General features: G+C 46.7%; 1 protein-coding gene across 4 annotated transcripts in view; it reads right to left on the bottom strand.

Annotated features, from left to right (window-relative positions):
* Nucleotides 1–12351, bottom strand: part of LRRC8A (leucine rich repeat containing 8 VRAC subunit A) — a 31087-nt gene that overhangs the window by 9743 nt on the left and 8993 nt on the right. For all 4 annotated transcript variants that reach the window (XM_061603932.1, XM_061603931.1, XM_061603934.1 and 1 more), the window contains one exon: nucleotides 1–1876. This exon is cut by the window's left edge and continues 288 nt beyond it. In XM_061603932.1, the coding sequence (XP_061459916.1) occupies nucleotides 1–1869 (1869 nt within the window). In that variant the 5' untranslated portion in view covers nucleotides 1870–1876. The remainder of the gene's footprint in view (nucleotides 1877–12351) is intronic.

The following is a 12351-nucleotide window of genomic DNA, read 5'->3' as shown; positions in this document are numbered from 1 at the left end:
GTCCTTGAGGTCAATCTCTTGGAGGTTCTGGAGGCTGAAGATAGAGTGAGGGATGCGCTCCAAGTCGCAGCGGATGAGCTCCAGCTCCGTCAGGTTGACCATCTTCTTGAGACTGTTGAGGACAATGAGCTTGGTGCCCTCGTTGTTGATGGAGAGCTTCTGGAGGTGCACGCCAACGTCCGTCACGACCTGAGGCAGCTTGGTCAAGTTGCTCTTCAGCCTCAGGACTTTGAGCCTCTTCAGTTCTCTCAGGCCATCGATGACGATATATCGGTTGTTCTCTGCACTCAGGTTTCCTGTCAGGTGGAGCTCTTCGAGAGTCTTCAAGCTGTAAATCCACAGTGGGATCTCCTTGATGTCCGTAAACTTGATGTGCAAGGATTTCAAGTTTTCCCTCAAGAAGGCAAGGGCCGGAGCCTCTATCTTAGCTGCCGTGTGGTACAGCCACATCTCCTTGAGGCTGGTGAGCTGAGCGATGCTCGGCGGGATGGTGACGTCAGGAATGAGCTCCAGCTTTAAAACCTCCAGCTCAAGGAGGTCGAAGACTGTATCAGGGATGCCGCTGAGCATGAAGAGGTGCAACTCCAGCTTGTCCTGGGAGTTCTTGGTGATCCTTTGGCGCAGTTTCTCCAGGGTCCATTCGTTGTTGAGGTTCAGTTGCCTGAGCTTGTTCTCGCTAACCTCGGAGAGGAAGACAGCGAAGCGCTTGGAGTAGAGGGGGTCGTACTGGTCGATGAGATGCAGCATGAACGCGAAGTCATTTTTGACGTCGGGAATGTCACTGTAGCTGCTCTCTTCCCGGATGGACTCGAAGGAGTACTTCTTGAGAGATCGCCGGAGCATCCACCAGAGCGTGTACATGCAGATCAAGCCGTAGAAGATCACCAGGCTGATGTAGAAGGACGCTAGGATTTTGAAGAGGGTGGCGAGAGGATGAGCGCAACGGTACATGCGGTAGCCAGTCAGGCTCTCAATGTCTACTTTGCAGTCAACGTCAAAGGTGATGTTGTTGACGTAATAGACAGTGTAGCAAATGATGAGGATGAACTTGATCACCTTGATGATGGTTTGCCTCATGTAGAGGCGATAGACGATGTCTCCTTCCTCTACGTGCGTCCGGAACTTCTTGACCTTCTCAAAGAGCGCTTTGGCCTGTTCTCCTTCTTTCTTATCCAAGACGCCGTTTTCCGTCCGGTCCACAATCCCTTGCTCGATCCGAGATTTCGTCCTCTGCAGCATCGGGACCGTGGCCTCCACGTCCTCGCTGACCGTGGAGGACTTCTTGTCCATGGAGCCATTCATCTTCCCAAAGGTCGGCTTGGGGTCGCTCTCCTCCACCACCGTCTCGGACAGAGCTCTTGTCGTCCAAGGGGAGTCAAAGCACTTCAGCAGAATGGAGACAAAATGCTCCAGCTTGGAGCTGGTCCTCGGGAACTTGAACCAGAAGTTGCTGCAAGCCAAGAAGATCAGAGTGTGCAGCAGCACTAAGTAAGGGAAATACTTCGCAAACCAGTGAAGGCGGTTTTCGTAGCATACTGCATCCACGTAGTTGTACTGGTGCCTGTCGAGGTCGTATTTGATCCCTGTCGGCCCCGTGCCCACAGCTGGTGCTAAAGAAGAGTTATAAAAACTGGTGTCCAGGGTTGCCACTGGCCAGCCTCTGGAGGAGTCATTGCAAGCATCTTTGGTAACCCATTTACAAGGCAAGCAGATCATTTTGTCCTGGGTGACTTGCAGCGTCCCTCCAAACACCGCAATCATCAGCATCACGATGGAGATGTAATCCGTGAAGACATCCCACCAGGGCTTGAGGATGCGGTACGCCGGCTGGGTATCGGCAAAGTAGCGTAATTCGGTGACCGGAATCATGGCTCACCTGGAATGGGGGAAAAGCACAGAGGTACATGTTACCAAGAAACAATGGCACATTTCATTCTGAAACCGACTAGGATTACGTCACAACAAAAGGATGGTTCTGAAATAACTGTACATTTAATTCCAACTGCGATTCGACAGCATAAAAAGATGCCTGCCAAATCTCTGCTGGAAGAGTGACCCACTGCACACAACCAGCGATACTAAATGCCCAACTTCTGGTTGAGGCCAGCAAGGGCTCTGTAACATGCGGGCATTTCGGAAGCATAACCACAGCAGGAAAATCCAAGGCAAGTTCCACAGCACAGAATTAAGTCCTCCTACAAGAAGCAGGAAAACCGGTTGTTGTTCCCAATGTAGGGGAAGGTTGTGGAATTTGTTAATAGTCTGATTTTGCTCCAGGCGGTAACTGCATGGCGCAGAGCCACCGAGATATGGTAGCTTGCCTTGGTAGTTTGCCCCGTGGCTCCAAGTGAGTAATATGCAAAACGCTTCCCCCAGGCACCTGGTTGGCCACTGTGAGAACAGGATGCTGGACTAGATGGGCCACTGGCCTGATCCAGCAGGCTCTTCTTATGTTCTTATGTTCTCTCTAGTAACAGCAACCCACTTTGAAAGAAGCAGAAGAAAACAGATGACATTGCGCATATGTGCATGTAAATCACAAGAGTTTGGGGGTTATTCTTCCAATTATTATTATTTATTTTGCAAAAGAACAGGCACCAGGGACAAAGGAGCTCGGGCCTCTGTGCAAACTGCAATTCTGCACCTCCAAAGCATTTGCTATTTATTTCCTTATTTCCATGAGCTCAGGAAGCGGAGGCAAAGCCAAACGAGATTAAAATCAAAAAGGACACGTTCTCCGGATGGCCACTCCTACCTGGCAGGAGGCTTCTCCGCTGGGACTGAAAAAAACCAAATCCACATGAGAACAACAAAAACAGAAGCAGGCCACTCTTGAGTCGCCAATCTTTACTGGAGCCTGTGGGCATATAGCTTGCAAACTAGAGAAACTGTCGTGGGCATCACACACGGACACTGCAACCAAGCACTTTCAAGTTTGTTTTCAGTGAGCTCCATGGAAGGCCTCTGTGGGTGCGTGACACAGGAGATGTCAGCAAAAATTTAGGTATTAAGGACGTAAGATAAGCTAGTGGCTCATGAAGGCCAACATCCTGGTCTCACAGTGGCCAGATACCTCTGGGAAGCCCGCAAGCAGGACCTGAGTGCAACAGCACGCTCCCCTTGGGCAGTTTCCAGCAACTGGTATTCAGAAGCACCAATAATGGAGGAAAAACATAGGCATCATGGCTAGTAGCCACTTATAGCCTTCTCCTCCCATGAATCTGTCTAATCCTCTTTCAAAGCCATCCAAGTTGGTGGCCATCACTGCTTCTTGTGGGAGCAAATCCCATAGTTCAACTATGAAGAAGGCCTTTCTTTTGTCTGTCCTGAATCTTCCAACATTCGGTTTCACTGGCTGCCCCCGAGTTCTAGTGTTATGAGAGAAGGAGAAAAACTTTTCTCTATTTTCTCCACACCATGCATAATTTTATACACTCCTATCATGTAACCTCTTACCTGCCTTTTCTCTAAACTAAAAAGCCCCAAAGGTTGCAACCTTTCGTCACAGCGGAGTGGCTCCATCCTCTCGATCATTTTAGTTCCAAACGTTTCCCAAATTATTCAACATGCTGCATTTCCAATGCAAGTTACCCCACGCAAATAAAATTCATCTGCATGGGATTTCACCCGTAATCTTTCCCAGAAAACCCACATCATTGAGCTGAGGCTTTCATCTTAGAAGAGCCTTTCCTCCCATGAGAAGAGACAGCATGCCTCTTTTAAGATGGTGCTTGCCATCTGAAGTTTTTAAAAAAAGCATATGCATCTCTACCCTGCAGAGGCACTGCCAGTCAGTGTGGGCGATACTAAGGTAGATGCACCATTGGCCTGTCTCTGTATTAAGCAGCTTCCCACGTCAGCTAAAAAACACTTTCAAACCAACTATGTTGACAGTCTGCTTAATGCAGGAGCCAGAGAAGAACAGTTGCCATATAGGCAGCAGGGTAGCAGGCATAAATCCTACCGGTACAGCTTCCAGGTACAAAAGCAACTTAAGAGAGGAGGAAATCCAGCAAAAGAACCCAAATCCAGCAAACAAGCAAGGCCTCCACTTCACCACTGTGTACCTTGCGTGATGCTGTTTTGCTAGATTTAAGATAACTGGATGCCAAGGGATCACTTCTGCTGGCTCGACCTAGCAACTGCAGTCAGATAGTGAAAATGATGGCAGAGAGAAAACGAGAATGAAGGCTAAGGGTGGAAAGCTCTGTCCATTGCGGTCCTCTCTGTTTTTCATTTTTCCACTCTTAAATTCAGTTCTCCAGATTTCTGCAGCAGGTTGTTTTTTTTTTTAAAAAAATACTCATGAAAATTCATCAGCATTTTGGTGTGATTTCCTCGTAAGAAACACTTTCTTTGCAGTTTTGACTCATGCGCACATTTTTGCAAGCCATTTTTCCTAATATAATGCATTGTGGTATATTCGCTTGATGACGAGAGCACCTCGCCGTTTGCAGAGGAGGCGAATCGGCTCCGGGGTACTTGTCCTGCTTTTCCACCTCAGCCAGGTACAGCACCAGTTTCTTGCTGCGCTCCGTGGAAAGGACCTGGCAGGGCTTCCTTCCTCAGCAACTTCCAGCTCAGCCTCTCAGTTGCATCTGCCATGGTCTAAGGAGACAGCAGCAGGGGCCTGGCAGGCAGACTGGGGCTCAACGGTGATGCCTGGGTAAGTGCTGGCTACAGCTGTCGCCAATGCCTGCATGGCCGCCTGGCAGTGCTCGCTGAAGAAGGGCTGTGGCTGCTGGGCTCCTGCCGAAGGCCAGGCTGGGCAGTCGCAATGTGGATACTCCAAAGGGACTAAACCAATTCAAACTTAATTTAATTTAAGTTAACTGAATTTTAAATATGCTGTAATTGTTTTTTTATTGTGCTGTTTTTACTAGTTTTGTTGTATTATACTGTGTGATTTTATTGTATTTCCTGTGTTCACCGCCCAGAGAGCTACGGCTACTCGGGCGGTATATAAATTTAATAAATAAATAAAATTTTCACTAACATAATCATCGCTATGCAAGCCTGCATACGTTTTTGTAAACACTGGCTGGCTAGAGGTTCTGGTGTTGGTGTGCAAAGCCCTATACAGCTTGGGACCAGGATACCTGAAAGATCATCTCACCCCTTATGTACCCAGTCGATCACTGCGCTCTGCAGGCGAGGGCCTCCTGCAGATACCATCTTATCAGGAGGTCCGCTCTGCACAACATAGGAAACGGACCTTTAGTGTGGTGGCACCGACCCTTTGGGATTCCCTCCCCATAAATATTAGACAGGAGCCATCTCTGTTCTCTTTTTGGTGCCTGCTGAAGACCTTCCTCCTTCAACAAGCCTTTTAAAGAGAGACCTATCCCAGTCTGTGTTGGAATTGCTTTTTAAGACGTTTTTAAACCTTTAAAAAATGTTTTTAAAGAGGTTTTAACATGTTTTTAAAGATGTTTTAATATATTTTAAAGTCTTTTTTTATGATTTTAGAGTGTTTTTAGTGTTTTTGTTTGCTGCCCTGGGGTCCTACTGGGAGGAATGGCAGGATATAAATTTAATAAATATATAATAAATAAACTGCATAACAAAATTGAGATAGGTATGAATTTCCAAGGATGACTCCATTTCTTTTCTCTTATTGCTTGGGAAAGTGCTCATTTGACAGATTCGCCTTTAAATGTGAACAGGAATTGACTCTCTCCCCCATTCCTAATGAAGACAAACACCTTTGGCTTGAGGAGGGGGGGAGAAGAGAATACTCCTGAGTATAGACTACCCAGAAAAAGTGAGCTTAAAGTCCAAGAAGCTTAGCCAAGCCATTAGCCAAATACTCATTGACAGTCACAGCTGACCTCACCCACCCCAGAAACAATAACAGAAGCTGCACCATGATTCAGGCAATTGGCATCTCCTGTTCCTTGGCACTTGTGGGGCACCGCAAATCCTCCTGCTTCCAAAGGACTCATGAGGACAGGAAACCTGCGAAACCTTTGATTAATTAGACCTATGGGGGCAGGGAAAAGAACAGGGCCTTGCACAAAAGGCACTGGATGGCTTTAAGAGATGATTAGACACTATGAGAACAGGATGCTGGACTAGATGGACCCCCTTTGGCCTGATCCAGCAGGGATGCTCTTATGTTCTTAGGCACTGAGGGTAATTTCATGAGGAGTAGCTACCCCTGAACAGCTTACAGCAAGCAAGGATTTACTCTCAAGCAAAACATGTATGGGACTGCAGTCTATATAATAGTCACAAGCGGTGAGGGATTTTTACCACCATTTCAATGAACCCAATTTGGGGAAATGTTAGGACTCTAATCCACATTACTGTCTGAATTCAGAAGCTGGGTTGGTTGGTAGTTAGATTAGTTAACATGAAGCTGTGATCCTTGGGGAGGGGGTAATGGCAAGTCACAGGTGCCTAGAATCTAGACCTCAACTAAGGAGGAGCAAAATTATCAAGCACTATTACATCCATTCCCTACAATGGTTTTGATTTTTGGCACGCACTGTCCTCATATTGATGAGTATGTTTCTTGCAGTGACGAGGACTAGAAACTTTAAGCCAAACCCGGTTTGGGTTGCAAGGAAATACCCACTGGAATCAAAGTGGAAAAGCCACATCCTATGGTTTGTTAACACTATGGCAGGCATTTCTAGATCTGTGCACCCCTGCAGAGACTATGATTTAAAAAAAACCCATGCTGCACCACATACAGAAACGAAAAACGGGGGGGGGGGGAACCAGCAGATTGTGATTTCAACAGTTTAAAAGACCTTTGCAAACATCAGCTTTATTTACATTTAGGACTGAGCTTAATATTTCATACCACCATCTGAAGAAGCAAGCATTTCCTGGCCCCCTCTGCAACCAATTTCCTCTCACACCTCCACATATTCCTTAAAATAGCATCTTTCATTCTCAAGGTCAAGAGAATCATTAAAATGTCTCTTGTTTTCAATACAGCTAAGAAGTTATGTAAAAAAAATCTATCTGAGTCACTCTTCCTCTGTCCCAAGGAAGTCCAGCTACTCCATTAGAATTGCTTCCCTGTTGTTCAAAAGATCATTTCCCTTCCCTACAGACTCCAGAATCTCTTAGAATTTCAAGCTGTGGAGTCTGCATTTGTTTGGGACTTTTGATTTAGTCTCTGAACTTTTGATTCTAATTTCTAATTTAAATTTGCTAATTGCCTTAGCTCTCCCTGTCCAACCCCCGCCCCCGGATAAAATCTTACCTCTTTTGACACCCAATGGAAATAATAAAAAGGAATTAAGAACTCTACACGATCCTGATCTGTCTTAAAGAAAACCACATCTCTCTTTGCTAAAGGAGGTGGGCAGAGAGCGAACAGAAAAGCTGTTTTTGCCTGAATCTGCCCCCAGTGAGCTTCTCAAATGCGCCACCTGAAAAAGAGAGAGAGAGAGAAATGCACAAAGCCTTTTTTGTCCTGGCACAAGAGACTGACCAATAAAAACTCCTCGGCTTCCAAAAACAGGGGAAACTGATTTCACGGGAGACTGAGCGTGTGTGTGTGAGTGTATAACTTTTTAGAAAAGAACTCTGCAATGCTAGCTCTCTTGAGGAAAAGTTGTCTCGGCAACTAGAAATCTCAAAAGACTTTGGAAAAGACCAAAGATACAGGGGTACATGTAAAAGAGCCACAGCTAAGCCAATTCTCAATCTTTTCACAAAAGTCTTGACAAACGGAGACGGCAGCATTACACAGACTCACAAGCACAGCCCAGAAATCGGTCAAGACTCTCAGGTTCAAATGGACAATTGATGTCACCACAACAGAGAGAAATTCAAACATAACAGGCTCAGCTAGCTTCATCCCCAAAGGTGAAACAGAAGGCTGGTCAAAGTGGGAGTTATAACTCACGTAAAGTTTTCTCCCCGACAGAAAGGGAGAAAAAGATCTCAAAAAAATGTTTAAAGGAGCAAGACAACCTCAGAGGGACTCAACTCAAATCACAAATCTTTATTGCTCAGCCAAAGGCCATCACCAACCATATGATAACCATGGAAAGTCTGCCTGCCCCTGTATACACTTGTAAGATCACCGCACCGGGGCACTAAATGTAAGTGTCCTGCCTTCAAGTCGATTCCGACTTACGGCGACCCTATGAATAGGGTTTTCATGAGGCTGAGAGGCAGTGACTGGCCCAGGTCACCCAGTGAGCTTCATGGCTATGTCGGGATTCGAACCCTGGTCTCCCAGGTTGTAGTCCAACACTTTAACTGCTACGCCACACTGGCTCTCTCACTGGGGCACTGCATCCCACAAAATATCATTGAAACAGGGCAGTTCCTGCGCTATGAAATGCCCTCCCCTCTGCGAGATGCAACATGCACCATCAGTTGCTTTAGACGCCTTGCAAAAAGGTCTTTTTGCCCAGACCTTCCCTGACCTGTAGGGTCGAACCCTGTTTTGATTTCTTTAAATGTCCCAAATTCCTGTTTATATATGCGTTTACATTAACCCTTTCACTGGTTTGATGTTGTATTTTTGTCCTGATGATAAGGTTTTAATGTTTTTATGTTATGCCCTGCTTAGAATTTTAAGTAAGCATAAATAAACCTACACCTCTCAAAGTACAGTAGGGCCCCACTCATACGGCGGGTTACATTCTGGACCCCCGCCAAAAAGCGAAAACTGCTGAAAAGCAAAACTCATTTAATAGAATGGCGCGCAACGCCCGAAAACCGCCGTAAAAGCAGAACAAGCGCCATATGAGTGGGGCTTTAGTCTAATTGTGTCTAATTGGGACCGCCACATTAGTGAAGGGCCATAAAGCGGGGCCCTACTGTATTATTTTAAAAAACCAATTGCGTAATCCATTGCAATATCCTTTGACAAACTGTAACACTTGCCACAAAAAGTTCCTATTCATGGACAATTCGACTCAACGCTTAACAACAGAGTTGACAATGCTATCTGATGTTCTTCATCCATTTTCATTATTCTAGATCCTGTAGGCAATCAATCATGCGGGATTCAGCCTGTTCCATTTTAACAAAAGAAACCCACTAGAGATTCAGGACAGACAAAAGGAAGGAGTTCCTCACACAGCGCATAGTTAATCTATGGAATTCACTCCCACAAGAGGGAGTGATGGCCAGCAACTTGGATGGCTTTCAGTAAGAGGATTAGACAAATTTATGAAGGAGAAGGCTATCAATGGCTACTAGCTCTGATGGATATGTTCTCCCTCCATTGTCGGCGATAGGATGCTAGTTGCTGGGAACCACAAATGGGTAGAGCACTGTTGCGCTCATATCCTCCTTGCGGGCTTTCTATGGCCATCAGCGGCTACTAGCCATGATGGTTGTGTTTTAACCTAGGAAGGGCCTGCTGGATCAGGCCAGTGGCCCATCTAGTCCAGCGTCCTATTCTCACAATGGTCAACCAGATGTATATAGGAAGCTCACAAGCAGGACCTGAACACAAGACCACTGTCCCCTCATGCAGTTTTCAGCAACTTCATGCTGCCTCCGATAGCAGAACACAGTTATCAGGGTTAGTAGCCATATAGCCTTATCTTCCATGAATTTGTCTAATCTCCAAGCATGGAGGCAGTATGCGTCTAAATATCAGCTGCTGGAAACCGCAGGAGGGAAGAGTTGTGGTTGTGCCCGGGCGCTGCTTTTAGGCTTCCCATAATGGGCATCTGGCTGGCCACAGTGAGGACAGGAAGCTGGACTAGATGGGCCCCCTTTGGGGTGAACCAGCAGCCAGGCTTTTCAGATGTTCTTATGAGAGCCGGCTAAGACAAATCTGCACCTATGGGTCTGGCTTGTCAGCAAAAGGACCAGCACATCCCCTCCTGCCCCAAACACTTTGCTATAAATCTCTGTCTCAGACAGCTGAATCATCTGCACAACAGCTCTGTGTTCCCGGATTTCCACTGCTGTTTGTTATTCGCACTGCCACCAGCGCTCAAGCGGGAATCAGCCGAGGCACTTAGCAAAAAATACATTTAATAACCATTTTAACCCCCCCCCCAAAAAAAAGGACTCAAAGCAACTTACATAAGCCAAAATGGAAAACTCCTGCAGGACTCGGAAAGAGTTTAAATACCAATCTTAAAGTCACATCCAAATCATACATTTGAAGCGCATGGCTTCCCCCAAAGAATCCTGGGAGTTGTGGTTTGTGAAGCTGGGAACCTGCGATGGGTAAATGGCAGTTCCTAGGATTCTTTGGAAGAAGCCATGTGCTTTAAATGTAGGGCGTGGATGTGACCTTAGGCTGCAAGCTTATATACACACTTTCTCGGGAGCGAGTCCCACTGACCACAATCTGACGTGCTTCCGAATAAACAAGCATGGGATTGATTCTTGTATTAAAGTCTAACAACCAGTATCTATCTTCAAGCAAACGTTTCTGATGCTGTGTTGATGTCTTTTAAGTTTCATTCAAAAATCTATGCTCTAGCCTTTCTCAACCAGTGTGCCTCCAGATGTTGTTGGACCACAACTCCCATCAGCCTCAGCCAGCATTGCCAATGGTCAGGAAAGATGGGAGTTGTGGTCCTACAACATCTGGAGGCACACTGGTTGGAAAAGGCTGCATGATTATGACGATATTCATCATCTAAATGCCTCAGCCGATTCCCACTCGAGTGCTGGCATCTGAGTGGATAGCCAGCTTGGCAAAAGTTGCCATTGGGTCTCAGGCAGAAAAAAAATTCATAACTTCACTACCAGATTCTTTAAAAAAAAAACACTGAAGATGACGGGGATTGAACCAGGGACCTTCTGCATGCAAAGCAGAGCCACACACCCCCATCTCTCACACGGGGTCCAATCCTGCTGATTTCTGGGAAGGAACAGGAGATGTGCTGAAGCAGCAGCCAAGAAGTCCACATGACAGCAGGCGGTGCAAGAGAGAGAGCCAGGCACATTGGGAGAGTGATGCAATGTGAAAGCAAACCAGGCAGGCAGCGCCTGCTTATGAATTATGGACATGGATAACTCAGGACACCCCGTGCTTCCTGGCCAAGGCCAGCGTTTGCACGTTGGCTGGGAGAGAAAAGCAGGTATTCTCAAGGACAGGACAGCAAGGAGGAGGGCAGCGCAGGTGCTGACGGAAGCAGAGAGCTATACCCGTGGGACGCAGGGGATGAAAATCATCGCACGCAGACGCTGCTCCTCTGCACCAAACCAGGCTCGTTCACGATTAAAAGGCAGTTTTATTTGATTTGTCTGCTCCCGAGAGCAACGGCTTATCCTTTATACAGTTCCAACAGGCATGCTACTTGACAAGAGTACAAGAGTTCAGATCCCTGCCCCAAGGCCCTTACAGTCTTAGAACTCAATGCAAGGCAAACAACAGAGAAAGGGAAGTGGAGGCAGGAAGAAATGTGCATTTATATCCGTGAGGAAGGCATTCAGCAGAACAAGCCTACGCTAGGTCTAGCCGATGTGGGGAAGTTTAGGGCTTCCAGATGTTGCTGAACTACAACTCTCGTTATCTCTGCTGGGACTGATGGAAGTTGTAGTTCGGCAACAGCTGGAGGGCCAAAGTTTTCCTCAAACTGCTAGACAGCTGGGCCAATCTCCCAACAAAAGTATACCTGGACTTTATGCGCATCACGCAATGCCCTGTATCTGTGTGTCCCATCATTGAGACGTTCAGGGGGTGGAAATAAAGGAGAAGGCCTTTCCGGGCGTCCCCACCCCCCCCTTGCCTGTGGAATGCTCTCCCAAGTGAGGCCCGCCGGATGCCAATATCTTTGCAGTGCCATGTTAAGACTTCCTTCTTCGTCTGGGCATCTGATGGAATCTTAAAGCAAGCTCCCTGGCGACTGCTTGGTGTTCGATGACTTAATAAAAAAGTAAACATTATTTAACATGGAAGATATACGCTTACCTCCTCGTCTCCAATTTTCTCAGAGACTGGGAATTCTAGAACGCGATTTGCCAAGCGTTCTAAAATCCAGCAATTGTGACATTAAACGTACCACTTTTACCCAGATTGCAAAGTGTTGGGGGGGGGGGGAGATCTAAGCCACCCTTCCTCAGCTGGGAACAGTGAGGAGTGTTTCGCCTGGAGCATTGTCAAGGACAGCACATTTTTTAGACCAGATGCTTCCAGACATTCATCTGCAGAACCTAAGGAATCCTTGAGAGCTACCACTGGAAGACTGCACAGTCTACTAGCTCCCTGCTGCAATCTGCGGTCCCAGAAGAGTAGTGTATGTGTTGTAGTTCAGGAGCCAGTAGGTTTTAGGCTTACAGGAACTAGTCTGGGGTTTTTGCTTTTACTAGAAGCACAGGTTTACCAGACAGCATAAAATACGTGCACTTAGAACTAAGAGACAAGGCACCTCCGAGTTCATTTTCAGCCCAGGAATGCATACA

This window comes from Rhineura floridana, chromosome 20, assembly GCF_030035675.1.
Source record: "Rhineura floridana isolate rRhiFlo1 chromosome 20, rRhiFlo1.hap2, whole genome shotgun sequence".
Taxonomy (NCBI): domain Eukaryota; kingdom Metazoa; phylum Chordata; class Lepidosauria; order Squamata; family Rhineuridae; genus Rhineura; species Rhineura floridana.
The sequence above is the reverse complement of the archived record's forward strand: the minus strand, read 5'-3'. Positions and strand labels throughout refer to the sequence as shown.